Source organism: Panthera tigris, chromosome E1, assembly GCF_018350195.1.
Source record: "Panthera tigris isolate Pti1 chromosome E1, P.tigris_Pti1_mat1.1, whole genome shotgun sequence".
In the NCBI taxonomy this organism is placed as follows: domain Eukaryota; kingdom Metazoa; phylum Chordata; class Mammalia; order Carnivora; family Felidae; genus Panthera; species Panthera tigris.
This window is the reverse complement of record NC_056673.1, coordinates 26,466,840-26,483,348: the sequence shown is the minus strand read 5'-3', so window position 1 is coordinate 26,483,348 and position 16,509 is coordinate 26,466,840. Positions and strand designations below refer to the sequence as shown.

Sequence of the window (16,509 nt, the reverse complement as noted above, 5' to 3'; positions counted from 1 at the left end):
CCATTGACTATAATCTCTATGTTGTAAGGGAGTTAGTTATTCATTCCATAACTAAAAGCCTGTACCTCCCACTTCCCTTCACCCATTTTGCCCATGCCCCAACCCCGGACCCGAAGGCATAGAAACCCGAAACTAAGATGCTTCACTTGTGACTATGAGGGTATGAGGTCAAGAGCGAAAGAAAGATCAGGAAAAGGTTAATTTTTAAATTCGCCTATAAATCCCACGATTCCAGAGCTTAAGTGCTAGGGAGGCATAGGCAGGGACAGAAAGAAGGGTGCAGTCATTAGTGTTCCGGTCAAAGGATGGCGGAAACAACTTTAACGTTTCTTTTACATACGTCAGGTCATTCAAGTGCCACAAAAATCCTGTGAAGATGAAACTGCAGGTCAGAGGGGCTTAAAGATTTAATCGGAAAGGATAAAAGTGATAGATTTTGGAAGAAGAAACTGAAAGCAGCATTTTAAATCTTCGGGAATGCAGTTAAGGGGACGGGAAGGAAGAGGTGGGACCGCGCACGCGCACCGTTGCATCAGCGCGGACGTCTCTGGGTTTCCTTTGCAGACAGCCTTCCTCTCAGTCCAGTACGGTGGCCGACGGGAGCCAGACGCTGGGGATGAATGAAGGTGCTGGGTGCAGGTTGAAACAGTCCCCTCCGCTTTCCCCTCCCTTCAGTGCGGTTTCTGCCTTTGTGCGGTGTCCCCATCCAGCCCTATCGCACTGCCGACCCCATTGGTCCTGGCGTCTGGGTTTTTGGTGGCTGTGTCGATTCAGGGCACAGCTGGGTTTGGCGAATGCGGATTTTCGCCTAGGCCCAACTTTGGGCCGCGCTCTCGATTTCTACCGTGTCCCGCCTGTAGGGCGCGGAATCGGTGTTGAGTCCCGGGAGGTTGGAGGGTAAATCTTGAGGTATGAAGCTTCCGTTTCTCAGGCCTCAGCTCGTTCTCCGGTCCACGTCGGTCACTGGCCTTCCATTTCTCTGCCAGGAGGACTGGTTGGTTCTCGTTACGCTGAGGGCGAGACCTGTGAACACACACCGGTCTTGCTTGGCGCCACTGCTCCCTCAGCCCGCCCCTGTGTTAAAAGGCCAGCTCCTCTTGTTTAAAAACAAAGTAGCGTTTCTGCCCACGACTCTGTTAACCCATGATTTTGCTAGTCTGATGGATTGGAGGGGATGGCTTTGGCCACCTGCTCCCTGCCTTTTTTTTTTTTTTTTTTAAGCTTCTGATTAGTGAAGATGAGTGCTCAAGTGGAACCCATCCTTCTCCCATAGCTAATTGTAGCTCCACACCAATTTTTTACCAAGCAACCCAGGGGACATTAGGATAGTGTTACGGCCTTGAGGACGTTGAGTCTGGCATTGCTTCTGCCTAGTGAGGAGATTTAGCAGTGCATTTATGGACTGGTGGAGGGTGGGAAAGAGAAGAGTAAGTTTTTTACATTGGTTGGATAGGCATAAGAAGCTAAAGAGATATGGACGAGGAACACATTCTTCTTAACTATACTACTTTTATTTGCATTGCGGCGCTCAGATGATTGATGCAGTGGAGAAAGTCTTGGACTGCGATTTAATAGATGAGGGTTCAGCCTAGGATTTTGCCACTAGTAGTAATCATTATATGTCTGTTACCTAATCTCTCTGGGCTTCATATTTCTTCTTTGCAAAATAAGTATTAGAAGATCCCGAGGGCTGGAGGAAATGTTAATATACTCTGCTTTCTTTTTCATTTTCTAGGTGGGAGTAAAAACATAGGGAGCCTTCACATGTGCCTGAAACATAGACAACATAGAGGCATATTAAAGATAGACCACACTTCTTAGGGTTTTTAAAAAGAGGGGCATTCATACATGTGGGAGTTAAACACCTACTTTCGTTTTTTTTGTTTTTTTTTTTTTTTTACCATTAGGATCAACAGTGATAATGGCTGAGTGTACAAGCCTTCAATTTGTCAGCCCTTTTGCTTTTGAGGCAATGCAGAAAGTGGATGTTGTTCGGTTGGCATCTTTAAGTGATCCAGAATTGAGACTTCTTCTGCCCTGCTTGGTGCGAATGGCACTTTGTGCTCCTGCTGACCAGAGCCAGAGCTGGGCTCAAGATAAAAAACTCATCCTTCGTCTTCTGTCTGGAGTGGAAGCTGTCAACTCTATTGTTGCATTGTTGTCAGTGGACTTTCATGCTTTAGAACAGGATGCCAGCAAAGAACAGCAGCTTAGGTAATGTTGTGTTATATAATATGTGGACTGGGATTTACTCAGATTTGTCAAAGAAGAGGGAGTCAAATATTTTTTGGAGATTTTAGGACTTTTTATTGGATGCACTTCCCCAGAAAAGATTGAGAATCTGAACTTTGGAGAGCATTTTACTTAGTTCTTTTCTATTTATAGTTAAAATTCTAGAATTCCATATTCTAAAATGTGTAGAGAATTTTGGCTACACATATTGTATACATGCTAAACTGAATAGGCCAGTTGGTCTCAGTGGGAAGTGGGTAGGGTAAGTTCCCCTAAAAGTAGAAGTATTTACTGGAGTCACCTGGGAGGCTTTTTAAGCTTATATTGATTTTCCCAAATTCTGGGCAGTTGTTTGGTCCTTTCCTGCTTATTGTGAATCCAAGAGTGAGCAACTGTTCATGTAAGTGGGTGTTAACTATTAGCTGGTGTCTTTATATAGGTTGTGAATCCCTGAAATAGGCAAACTAAATAGTATTTCAGAAGTATTATTTTCATGAAATGTATGAAAATAATTCATACATTCTTTTGTAGATTATTTCAACAAAAGATAATTTTATGCTATTTTTGTGCCAGTGTTCTCATAATTGTTGTACACATTTGTGCTTTATTAGGCATAAACTTGGAGGAGGCAGTGGAGAGAGCATCCTGGTATCACAGCTTCAGCATGGACTGACATTAGAGTTTGAACACAGTGATTCACCTCGTCGATTGCGTCTTGTGCTTAGTGAGCTGTTGGCAATTATGAACAAGGTGCATTTTTAAAAAAATTTTTTAGAGAGAGAGAGAAAGAGAGAGTAAGTAGGGGAAGGGAGCAGAGGGAGGGAGAGAGAAAGAGAATCTTAAGCAGGCTCCACGCTTAGCGTGGAGCCCAACACTGCCTGGATTCCATGACCCTGGGATCATGACCTTAGCTGAAACGAAGAGTCAGATGCTCAACCCACAGAGCCACCCAGGAACTCCAAGAGGCATTTATTTTAATCACACCTCAAAATATGCATGATTTGATGTCTACACATAAAAAGTAGAAACACAAGCAAGAAGGCAGGCAGGTTGTATACTCTTCTACACATATTTCTTTTTTTTTTTTTTTTTCAATGTTTTATTTATTTTTGAGACAGGGAGAGACAGAGCATGAACAGGGGAGGGTCAGGGAGAGAGAGAGACACAGAATCTGAAACAGGCTTCAGGCTCTGAGCTGTCAGCACAGAGCCCGACACGGGGCTCAAACTCACGGACTGCAAGATCATGACCTGAGCCGAAGTCGGCCGCTTAACCGACTGAGCCACCCAGGCGCCCCTCTTCTACACATATTTCTATTTGTTTTGTGTTTTCCTCTGAAAGGCTTAAAGGGGTATATATTAATATATATATAAATAATATAATAATTATATAATAATATATAATAGAATATAATGTATATAATATATAATTATATATAATGTATAATTATATTATTATATAAGTAATATAATAATATACAAATAAATAAACTTATGGATATATATATAAAATATTTAAGTTTATTTACTTATTTTGGAGTGGCAGAGAGAGAGGGAGAGAGAATTCCAAGCAGGATCTGTGATGTCAGAACAGAGCCCAAGGTGGGGCTTGAGACTATGACCTGAGCCAAAATCAAGAGTCAGATGCTTAACTGACTGAGCCACCCAGGCTCCCCAAAAGGCTTAAAAAGATACTAAATGCTTACCTTAAAGGCTTTCTTTCTCTAACTACTATTTTTTCTCATTTATACCTATGATGAATTTTCTATTGTAGGGTTTTTTTTCTGTATGGATTCCATATAATGCCTTTTTGATATTTAGAAGGGTACGTAGCTCAAGACTTGTACAAATTACCAAATTTGATAATACCTTTATAGGATGTAATTTCCCTCATAAAATATTATACAGCATAAATATAAAATATATGTGATTTCTTTTTTTTTTTTAAATAGGAAATTTATTGTCAAATGGGTTTCCATACAACACTCAGTGCTCATCCCAACAGGTGCCCTCCTCAATGCCCTTCACCCACTTTCCCCTCCCTCCCACCCCCATCAACCCTCAGTTTATTCTCAGTTTGTAAGAGTCTCTTATGCTTTGGCTCCCTCCCTCTCTAACATTTTTTTTTCTTCCCCTCCACCATGGTCTTCTGTTAAGTTTCTCAGGATCCACATAAGAGTGAAAACATATGGTATCTTTCTTTCTATGATTTATTTCACTTAGCATAACACACTCCAGTTCCATCCACGTTGCTACAAAAGCCATATTTCATTTTTTCTCATTGCCAAGTAGTATTCCATTGTGTATATAAACTACAATTTCTTTATACATTCATCAGTTGATGGACATTTAGGCTCTTTCCATAATTTGGCTATTTCAACAGGATCTTTATATTAAGATGGCTCATATCTTAAGCCCAGAGTTTCAGAGGCAAAAGTTCTTTACTGTTAGAATTTCAAGGTCAATTTGTTTATAATAAAGTTTAGTTTTGGGGTGCCTAGGTGGCTTAGTTAAGCATCTGTTGCTTGATTTTGGCTCGGGTCATGACCTCACGGTTCCTGAGACTGAGCCCTCTGTAGGGCTCTGCACTGACAGCTTGGAGCCTGCTTATGATTCTCTCTCCGCCCCCCCCCCCCCCCGCCCCTCTCTCACTTCTGTGCACATGTATGTGCATACTCTCTCTCTCTGTCAAAAAAAAAAAAAAAACTTAAAAAAACTTTTTTTCTGGGGCTCCTGGATGGCTCAGTCAGTTAAGTGTCTGACTTTGGCTCAGGTCATGATTGTGCAGTTCGTGAGTTCAAGCCCCATGTTGGGCTCTGTGCTGACAGCTCAGAGCCTGGAGCCTGCTTCTAATTCTGTGTCTCCCTCTCTACCCCTCCCCTGCTTGCTCTCTCTCTCTCAAAAATAAATAAACTTAAACAAATTTTTTTAAAAATTTTTTTTCTAAAAATATGTTTAGTTTTATACATTGTGGACCCAAACCCTCTAAATTCTATTTCCAGAGAAAATACTGGTGGTGGTGGGTGGTACAGTTAGTCAGTTTTGGATAGTTTTTAAGATATGTTAGAAAAAAAAAAGAAAAAAAAAAAGAGATATGTTAGAAATCTTTATTTTTTTATTTTTAAAAATTTATTTGTTTTTTTAAATTCCAGTATATGTTAGAAATTTTTTAAAAAATGTTTTTTCTATTACAATTATTTCTTTCTACTCTCTTCTATACTAATAGTCTTAATTTTTTTTTAAATTTTTTTTTTTAAGTTTATTTTTGAGAGAGGGGGGAGGGGTAGAGAGAGAGGGAGACACAGAATCCAAAGCAGGCTCCCGGCTCTAAGTTGTCGGCACAGAGCCCGATGCGGGGCTCAAACTCACGAAACTGGAGATCATGACCTGAGCTGAAGTCGGATGCTTAATTGACTGAGCCACCCAGGTGCCCCTAATAGTCTTAATTCAATCAATATTTTCCCTACATCTTTTTCTTAATACCTAACTTGATGGCTCTAGTAAAATAAGTGATCTTTGTCCTCTGGGAGGTTTCCAGTTTTTCAGTTCAGAACTCTGTAGCAAATGGAAAGTGTGATGAAACTGCTGTAGGATATTTTTTAAAAAGTTGGGTACTTCTGTTGACCTACATTTTTATTTTTTGGTTTTCCTGCAGTTCATTTGGAATTGAACATCATTTATATTTGTTATACTGCTTTAAGTTTACTGTTTTTTGCCTTTTATTGAGCTACAACTTTTGTAGGTGGCATTCCTAGTTCATTTGTTTGGCTTGTCTTTAATTCCAGATGTTTCCAAATATTTATATAGAAATAAATTATTGAGACCCAGATTGCCATGTCTGAATAATAATTAATGTGACTAATTGTGATTACATTGGCTCAAATTTATCCAATACTGCATATTCTGCTGCAAGTATATTAATGACATATTAAGAGACATGATCTGTAAGCTCAACGATAATTATAAAAATAGTGAGGGCTTATCTGAAATTAATAGAGTTCATCATTTCTTTTATTTGTTTTTCTTTTTTAAGGTGTCTGAGTCCAGTGGAGAATTTTTTTTTAAGTCATCTGAGCTATTTGAGAGTCCAGTCTATTTGGAGGAAGCTGCAGATGTACTTTGTATTTTACAAGCAGGTAATGACTACTAAGATACATTACAAATATAGTTTCTTGTTATATGATACTGTGTAACTTCTTAACTTTGAATATTGTGTTATTTTACATATTTTATAAAAATATACCTTAAAACATTAAGATAAAAGTGGCAAATAATAGGACAATGATTTAGTAAATTATATTATATCCATAGTATGACATGTTATGCAGCCATTAACAGAGTGTATTTGAAGAAATTTAATGATTTTTGAAGATGGTCATAATATGTAAGTGAAAAAAGCAAAGGGTAAATTGATAAGTGGAATATAAAAAGCTAAAAGTTACGACAATGCCTGTGGGAGGATTAAAATATTTCAGTTTACTAATTTTGAATGGGATTAAAAAGGTGGAGGACATAAAAATGCAAAGATTTTCATGCAAGTAACTCTTGACCAACACTGCCGACTGTAGCAGTGGCATTGTTCTATATTGTGCTTTCTAATACAGTAGCCACTAGTCACATGTAGTTATGGTTTACTGGACATGTAGCCAGTGTAACTGAGCTATTTTTAATTTTATTTAATTTTAATTAATTTAAGCTTATTTATCCATTTATTTGTTTTTGAAAAGGTTTTATTTTTAAGTACTCTCTCTACCCATTGTGGGCCTCGAATTTACAACCCTGAGATCCAGAGTCTTGTGCTCTATGGACTGCACCAGCCAGGTGCACCAATTAATTTAAATTTAAATAGCCACATGTGGCTGGACAGTTCTGGACTGTGAAAAGAAAGTACCTTAATTTATTGCTTTTTTCCCCCTAAAGTTATTGCTCTTTTTTTTTTTTTTTTTTTAATGTTTATTTATTTTTGAAGGAGAGAGAGACAGTGTGAGTGGTGGAGGGGCAGAGAGAGAGGGAGACACAGAATCTGAAGCAGGCTCCAGGCTGGGAGCTGTCAGCACAGAGCCCACTGCGGGGCTCGAACTCATGAACTGTGAGATCATGATCTGAGCCAAAGTCAGACGCTCAACCAACTGAGCAACTGAGGCGCCCCTAAATTTATTGCTCTTAAATGATGTTTGTGAAATATCACTCCTTAGTAACGTTGATTTTGTTTTCTTATAGAGCTCCCTTCTCTGCTTCCTATAGTGGATGTAGCTGAAGCTTTGCTACATGTTAGAAATGGTGCTTGGTTCTTATGTCTGTTGGTGGCCAATGTTCCTGATAGTTTTAATGAAGGTAAAACATAATTTTAAAATAGGATATTGAAGAGATTTGCTGGTGTAGGTTCAAGACCTATTTTTTGAGCTACAAAGAAATATTTATGGGCTTTCATTTGAGATTTTATCTCTGGAAAGTTTATTAGTGAGTATTCATTGTAGAAGTATTGGGTTTAGAAGATTTCAAAATTGTTTTGAGATTATCAATTTAAATATGGTAAGTATGCAATAGGGGTACTTGGGTGGCTCAGTTGGTTAAACATCCAGCTCTTGGTTTCAGCTCAGGTCATGATCTCACGGTTTTGTGTTTGAGCCCTGCATTGGGCTCTGTGTTGACAGTATGGTGCCTGCTCGGGATTCTCTTTCTCCCCCTCTCTCTGCCCCTCCCTCATTCACAATGTCTCTGTCTCTCTTGAAATAAACTTAAAAAAAAGAATGCAACCCCAAATTTTTTTTTTTTTGCCCTTAGTCACCAGTGCAATAATAGGACAGTAAAAAATACTAAAGAACTAGAAGATATAGTCCTATGCTTATGGAGCAGTGGGAAGAAGACATGTCTGTGAACTAGCCAGAATACAATACAAGGCATAAGTAATCAGAAATAGCAGCAATCAAACCCTTTGGTTTTTAGCCTTATTGTTGTCAATTTACAGAAAAGGATAGAGTCAAAACTGAGAAAATCAACTAAAATTTCCACCTCTGTTTCAAACTACTACTGATTGAACATTGTTTGGATCTGTGTGATATTAAAATAAAAACATTCATTGAGCAAGGTTGTGAATTGGGAGCCAAAGAGGAAAAAGCACTGGATCTGGCGGTTGTAATTTCTAGTTTTGTCACTCACTTTTTGTGTAATCTCCATCAAGATACTTCCATTCTATAAAATGAGATATTAATAATAACATTTCCCTTACATTTTTTTTTAATGTTTGTTTATTTTTGAGAGAGAGAGAGAGACACAAGCAGGGGAGGGGCAGAGAGAGAGGGGGACTGAGGATCCAAAGCCGGCCCTGCACTGACAGCAGGGAGCCTGATGCAGGATGAGATCATGATCTGAGCCAAAGTCAGATGCTTAAGTGACTGAGCCATCCAGGTACCCCTCTCTTATATTTCCAAGAGATTTATTGAATATATCATAAGGTATGTAAAAGTTCTTTGTAAAAACTGTCTTATTGTTGATTTTCTGTCTGTATTGTCTATCAGTTACTAAGAGAGGAATGTTGACGTCTCCAAACATAATTGTGGATTTGTCTATGTCTACTTTCATCTTGTTTTTGCTTCACCAATTTTTAAAAAATATTTTATTTTATTTTTTATTTTGAGAGAGAGAAAGTGTGTGCATGCGGGCTGGGGAGGAAGAGAGAGAGAGAATCTTTCTTTTTTTTTTTTTTTTTTTTTAGAGAGAGAGGGTATAAGTGAGTGAGGGGCAGAGAGAGAGAGAATCCCAGGAGGGGCAGAGGCAGAGAGAGAGAAGTGGGACTCACCCAAAGCAGGTCTTGTGTTCCCCTGAAGCGGGGCTCCAGCTCACCTGAAGTGGGGCATGAGCTTACCCGACGTGGGACTTGAACTCATGAACTGTGAGATCATGACTTGAGCTGAAGTCAGCTTAAAGACTGAGCCACCCAGGTTCCCGGGAGAGAAAGAATCTTTAAAAAAAAATTTTTTTTTAATGTTTATTCATTTTTGAGAGACAGAGCATGAGCTGGGAAGGGGCAGAGAGAGAGGGAGACACAGAATCCAAAGCAGGCTCCAGGCTCTGAGCCATCATAACACAGCCCGACACGGGGCTTGAACCTGTGAACTGCGAGATCATGACCTAAGCCAAAGTCAGACGCTCAACCAACTGGCACCCCCCGGGAGAGAAAGGCACCCCCCGGGAGAGAAACAATCTTAAGCAGACTCCACACTCAGCACAGAGCCTGGTGAGGGGCTCAATCCCACCACCCTGGAATCATGATCTGAGATGACATCAAGAATTGGATGCTCAACCAACTGAGCCACCCAGAAGCCCTGCTTCATTAATTCTGAAGCTGTGATTGGGTCCATGTACATTTAGGATTGTTATATCATTATGATGAATTAAGCCTTTTTCATTATAAAATATTCTTCTTTATCCTTGGTAATATACCTTTTTTTGAAGTGTACTTCATTAATACAGTCATAGCAGCTTACAATTAGTGTTTGTATGGTATATATCCATCTTTAAAAAAATATGTATCTTGGGGCACCTGGGTGGCTCAGTCGGTTAAGCGTCCGACTTCCGCTCAGGTCATGATCTCGCGGTTTGTGAGTTCGAGCCCCACGTCAGGCTCTGTGCTGACAGCTCAGAGCCTGGAGCCTACTTCGGATTCTGTGTCTCCTTCTCTCTCTGCCCCTTCCTCACTTGTGCTCTGTCTCCCTTTGTCTATCAAAAATAAATAAATGTATAAAAAAAATTAAAAAAAAGTCTATCTTTAAGGTGGGTTTCTTATAGACAAGTATAGTTGAATCTTGTTTTTTAAAAAAACTTAGTTGCAGTCTCTGCTTTTGGAGTATTTAGACCATTTATGTAGATCATTCAATGTGATTGTTGTGGTAGTTAGATTTAAGTGTATCATCTTGTTATTTGCTTCCTTTTTCTTCTTTTCCTTTCTTCATTTGGATTGAAATTTTTTGGGATTCCATTTAATCTCAACTACTGTCATATTAGCTTTATGTCTTTGCTTAATTATTTTCTTGGCATTTACATTTCTTTATTGTTGTTGGGTTTAAATTTTTTTTTAATATTTATTTTTGAGAGAGACAGAGAGAGACAGAGTGTGAACAGGGGAGGAGCAGAGAGAGAGGGAGACACAGAACCCGAAGCAGGCTCTAGGCTCTGAGCTGTCAGCACAGAGCCTGACGTGGGGCTCAAACCCACGAACTGTGAGATCATGACCTGAGTTGAAGTTGGATGCTTAACCAACTGAGCCACCCAGGTGCCCCTCCCCTTCTTATAGCTCTTTAAAGATGTTGTTATATTGTCTGTGGTAGTTTTGATTTCTGTTGCTCTGTATATGTTTCTGTTTACCTCTGGCTGCTTTTATTTGTCTTTTCTTTGTGGCTGCTTTTAAGATTTTCTCTTTTCCACTGGTTTTCAGAAATTTGCTTATGATGGATCTCAATATTATTTCTTTGTGTTTATCCTGCTTGAAGTTTATTGAACTTCTGGTTTTATAGTTTTTATCAAATTCAGAAAAATTTCTTCAAATATATTTTTGTTTTCCATTCAGTTTTTCTTTCTGAGACCCTAATTATATTTGACTACTTGGTATTGCACCACAGGTCACTGTTCATTTTGTCTCTTTTCACTCTTTGCTTTATTTTGACCAGTTTCTTTTGCTATGCTTTCAAATTCCCTGACGATTTTCTTCTATAGTGTCTATTCTGCATAAATGATTAATTCAAAGACTGAAGAAATTCTTTTTAACATTCTACTTAAAAGCTTAAAGTAATAGAGGGTATTAAATGTTCAGTTTGTAGGGGTCTCATAAAAAATGGAGAACGACAAGATGAGGAAAGTCTTGGAGGAAGGCGCAGGACAGATGCCCTACGCTTCTTATGTAAAATGAATCCTTCTCAGGCCCTCAAGGTCCGAGGCATGGTGGTAAGAGATATTATTTTTATAAGACAGAAGCCTTTGTATTATGACCAGGAACTTTCCCAAGATGATTTGAGAATCTTGTAGAGATTTGGAATTACTTTCCTTTCTGGGTTTTTGTGTTTTGTGATATGTCCTCCTCTAAACTTTAAAAGCTTTAAAACATCTAAACACTGAAGTGTCCCGGCTCTTTTCCTTATGAGATTGAGTTCAGTTTGTTTTCTTTGCTGTGTTAGGTAGAAGAATGTCACTTGCCAGGCCTTGGAGTGGCTTTGACATTGGATCATACTAAAAATGAAGCTAGTGAAGATGGAGTGAGTGACTTGGTTTGTTTTGTTAGTGGTTTGCTTCTTGGAACAAATGCAAAAGTCCGGACTTGGTTTGGAACTTTTATCCGAAATGGACAGCAGGTGAGATTAAAAATATTTATAGGCTAAAATTAGAACTACGCTACAACCCAGCAATTGCACTATTAGGCATTTATCCATGGGATACAGGTGTGCTGTTTCAAAGAGACACATGCACCCCCATGTTTATAGCAGCATTATCAACAATACCCAAAGTATGGAAAGAGCCCAAATGTCCATCGATGGATGAATGGATAAAAAAAAAATGTGGTGTGTATATATGTGTGTGTGTGTGTGTGTGTGTGTGTGTGTGTGTGTGTACGCGCACACACACACACACACACATATACATACAATGGAGTATTATTCGGCAATCAAAAAGAATGAAATCTTGCCATTTGCAACTACATGGATGGAACTGGAGGGTATTATGCTAAGTGAAATTAGAGAAATTAGACAAAAATCATATGACTTCACTCATATGAGGACTTTAAGAGGCAAAACAGATGAACATAAGGGAAAGGAAACAAAAATAATATAAAAACAGGAGGGGTACAAAACAGAAGAGACTCATAAATATGGAGAACAAAGTGAGGTTTACTGGAGGGGTTGTGGGAGGGAGGATGGGCTAAACGGGTAAGGGGCACTAAGGAATCTACTCCTGAAATCATTGTTGCACTATATGCTAACTAATTTGGATGTAAATTTTAAAAAATAAAAAATAAAAAAATAATATTTATAGGCTAGGAATCAGGATATTTTGGCAACTAGTAAAAGAGGAAGAAACACTTTTAGAATGATGTCATTAGACCAGTGCTTCTCACACTTTTAGTCTTAGGACCTCCTGACATTTTAAATCACTGAAGGTACCAAAGGGCTTTTATTTATGTGCTTTTTATCTATTGATATTCATGATATTAGAAATAAAACTGAAGATTATGAAATACTTACCTAATTCTTTAAAAATGGCAAAAATAACTTTTTAATAATAACCCTATTAAATGTGAACATATTTTTAATGAAAAATAACCATATTAAAAAAAAAACTTAGTGAGAAGTGTTGTATTGTTTTATATGTTTGCAAATCTCTTTAATGTCTGGCTTAGTTGAACATTTGGAAAACTGTTGTACGCTTGTGAGAAAATGAGGGTAGAAAAGGCAAATAATGTTTAAGGAGATATTTTTAACCTCTGGACTCTGAAAGAGTTTTGGGAATCTCTAGGGTTCTGGGACAGATCCATGAGAATAGGTCATCAAAATAAGTTGTTATTATAGTCTATAATTTTAATATGTATCTTTTTTTATTATGGTAAAATATACATGATATAAAATTTACTGTTTTAATCATTTTTAAGTGTATAGTTCTGTGGCATTAATTACATTCACGATATATTGCAACCATCACCACTCTTCATTTTCAGCACTTTTTCATCATCTTTAACAGAAACTCTGTACCCATTAAACAATAATTCCCTATTTCTCCTTTCTTTCAGCCCCTGATAACTTCTTTCTACTTTCTGCCTCTATGAATTTGACTATTCTAGGTACCTCATATAAGTGGAGTCACACAATATTTCTCTTTTTAGGTTTGGCTTGTTCTATGTTTTCAAAGTCCATGCATGTTGTAGCATGAATCAGCATTTCTTTTTCAAGGCTGAATAATATTCCATTGTATGTACATACTACATTTTATTTTTTCATTCATCTATTGATGAATATATATTATATTTTGCAACAGTTTTTAAGTTGCAAAATATTTCACTTTTTCAAAGAACATTTCATGGTAACTCTGAAAAGAATCTCTATGAAGGAATCTATGCAGACTGATTTTTATCTTGTTGATGTCAATGAATTAGATGGTAGCATATGTACTGCTTAGTCCTCCAGCCTATATATTTTTTAAGTTTATTTGTTGCTTTTGAGAGAGAGAGGGAAAGAGAGAATCCCAGGCAGGCTCCACACCATCATTGCAGAGTCCAGTGCAGGGTTCAAACTCACAAACTGTGAGATCATGACCAGAGCTGAAATTGAGTCAGATGCTTAAATGGCTAAGCCATCCAGGTGTTCCCACTAGCCTATTTTTTATGCTGCTGGCTCACCATACTTTTCTGTAGACAAGTTCTACTTTATTTCTAGCCCATTTGAGAACTAGTTTTAAGCCTTGATTTTTAAGGGGAAGTTAACATTTATTGCGTACCTTCTATATGCACTGTGTTAAGCACTTTGGTATGCTCCTCTTGTTTGTGATTGTCCTTTATGTGCAGTAAATTTTTCTTATTTGAAGCTAATGTTATTAAAGCAGGTTTATCATATTTTACTTAGAACCATTTTAAAAATAATAACTGACATCTGCCTAGTTCTTTACAATTTAGAACTGCTTTCATATGTGTTACCTTTGTTCATTCTTTCATCTATTTAACAGATACTGTATGCTTGCTATATGTCAGGCACAATGTTAGGCCCTGCCAAGTAATAGATGACTAAGATGTTATCCCTGCCTCAAGAACTATGAGGGTGATAGACTTATAAACTCCTCATTACAACAGCCCTGGAGTTAAATATTACTATTATTATTTTTTAGCATTTACTTATTTATTTTGAGAGAGAGAGAGAGAGAGAGAGAGAGAGAGAGAGAGAGAGACAGAGAGCGAGCCAGTGGGACAGGGGCAGAGAGAGAGGGAGAGAGAGAATCCCAAGCAGCCTCCACAGTGTCACGCAGAGCCCAATGCCAACTGTGAGATCATGACCTAAGCCAAAATCGAGTCAGATACTCAACCTGAGCCACCCATGCACCCCAGGAGTTAAATATTATTAATATTCATTTCCTTGTCATTAAGGACATTGGAGTTCAGAGAGTTAAGTGTACATAGTTAATAGCAAAGCTTTGTTTAAACCCAAGATGTCCTGTCTCCAAGATGTGAGCACTTTCTACTGTATTACATATGACTCTGTTAGTTAGTCATTATGTATTTGAAAGTATTTAAATGACATTTTACAGTTCAAATTGTCATTAACTTAGTGTTTTCTGTATAGCCAATCTGGATTAGTGTGAATAGAGTGTTCTTCAAATGAATCAGTGAATTTTCAGTTTTTAATCAGTTGGTTAAAATGAGATTCTACAGTTACAACAGGCTCTTCAAAAGGGTCAATTTCGGAGCGCCTGGGTGGCTCAGTCGGTTGAGCGTCCGACTTCGGCTCAGGTCACGATCTCGCGGTCCGTGAGTTCGAGCCCTGCGTTGGGCTCTGGGCTGATGGCTCAGAGCCTGGAGCCTGCTTCCGATTCTGTGTCTCCCTCTCTCTCTGCCCCTCCCCTGTTCATGCTCTGTCTCTCTCTGTCTCAAAAATAAATAAACGTTAAAAAAAAAAAAAGTAAAAAAAAAAAGGGTCAATTTCAAGTGTTTAACTGGGGAGCTTTGTTTGAATGTCCTTTTGACTTGGTAAGTGCTCCATGCTCTATATTTTTTACAGAGAAAAAGAGAGACCAGTAGTTCTGTCCTTTGGCAAATGAGAAGGCAGCTTCTTCTGGAGTTGATGGGCATTCTTCCCACAGTAAGAAGTACCCGCATTGTGGAAGAAGCTGATGTGGAGATGGAGCCCAATGTGTCTGTGTATTCGGGGCTGAAAGAAGAGCATGTTGTGAAAGCCAGTGCACTCTTACGTCTGTACTGTGCTTTGATGGGGATCGCTGGACTCAAGTATTCAATAATTTGATATTTTACCTTTTTATTATTTTATTTTCTTGTTTTTAATTCCAAGAAAGCGAGCCAAAGGCCTTTTATTCAGAGGATTTGGGTTTTCTAATGGGCTTAGGTAGCAGGCTGGCTTATATCAAGAATGAAGTCCTTATATCAAAAACATTCCTAGGTGGGATGTATCCATCTATTTTTGTCAGATTGTAAATAGAATTATGTGAATATGGGAAGGGCCAGAGCAGTTTAAGAACTGTATGACTTTAACACAGCTTGACATGACTATAGTGAATGATCTGTGAGTGATGCTTTACCTAGCCCATGTAGCTAGTTGAAGTAAATCTCTCCTGTGTTTCCTTTCACAACTGAAATCATAAATTATTTAAAATCGATATATTGTGATTATATTTATTTATTTATTTTTAACATTTATTTATTTTTGAGAGACAGAGAGAGAGTATAAGCAGGGGAGGGGCAGAAAGAGAGGGAGACACAGAATTCGAAGCAGGCTCCAGGCTCTGAGCTGTCAGCACAGAGCCCAACGCGGGGCTTGAATTCACTAACCACGAGATCATGACCTGAGCTGAAGTCGGATGCTTAACCGACTGAGCCACCCGGCGCCCCAATATGTTGTGATTATTAAGCACAAGATTTCTTAGTTAGTCAATGCACTACATCCTTTTGAGTAATGTCCTCAATTGTTACATATACAGTCCTCACTTTGCATGTCTCTGATAAGTCTGGATTTCACTTACCACACTTAGTGTTGGTTTAGTTAAATAACACTGCTCCCTCAACAACTAATGTATCAGTTACTATGATACATTAGCCAAATAATTGTATAAAGTACAAACTCTGCTGAGAGCTCTTCAAGCCCAAGTCATTATGTAAATAACAGATGTACATCATGATCAGTGACTAATCGCATCATGTCGTTTAAAGTTGTTGGCGACTGGTCACTGCCAATCTATTATTCGGTTGGTGAACATACAACAAAATGCATAGTTGAACTGTCACCTTGTCTCTCAGTGACACCTTGTCTCGTGTCATTTGAGGAAAATAATTGAAAGAAGGAATCGGCCAAGAAAGATGAAAATGTAGCAAAGAAACAAAAGGTGGTAACACTGAAAGTGACATTTGAACCAAACATAAATAGAAGAAATAGCTGACTGTGAAGATGTTAACACTGCTGCCATTTGAGAAACACTAGATATGTATCCCACGAACTTAGTAAAGGTGCCCTTGTCAACATGCATGAAGAAAGTCATTGTGGAAAAAGGATGAAGTCCCAGAGGAAGTGATGCTGGC

The 16,509-nt window shown here is 38.3% G+C and overlaps 1 protein-coding gene across 3 annotated transcripts in view; it reads left to right on the top strand.

The window, feature by feature from the left end:
- Positions 1-571: 571 nt before the first annotated feature.
- Positions 572-16,509, top strand: part of INTS2 (integrator complex subunit 2) — a 60,805-nt gene continuing 44,867 nt past the window's right edge. Inside the window, exons 1-8 of one of the 3 annotated variants that reach the window (XM_007086753.3) lie at positions 572-626; positions 1,908-2,214; positions 2,844-2,982; positions 6,265-6,367; positions 7,452-7,565; positions 11,041-11,171; positions 11,402-11,575; positions 14,981-15,207. In XM_007086753.3, coding sequence (XP_007086815.1) covers positions 617-626; positions 1,908-2,214; positions 2,844-2,982; positions 6,265-6,367; positions 7,452-7,565; positions 11,041-11,171; positions 11,402-11,575; positions 14,981-15,207 — 1,205 coding nt within the window. In that variant the 5' untranslated portion in view covers positions 572-616. Of the gene's footprint in view, positions 640-662; positions 910-1,907; positions 2,215-2,843; positions 2,983-6,264; positions 6,368-7,451; positions 7,566-11,040; positions 11,172-11,401; positions 11,576-14,980; positions 15,208-16,509 lie in introns of those variants that run through there. The other 2 variants (XM_007086752.3, XM_042966879.1) reach the window with 2 other exon arrangements.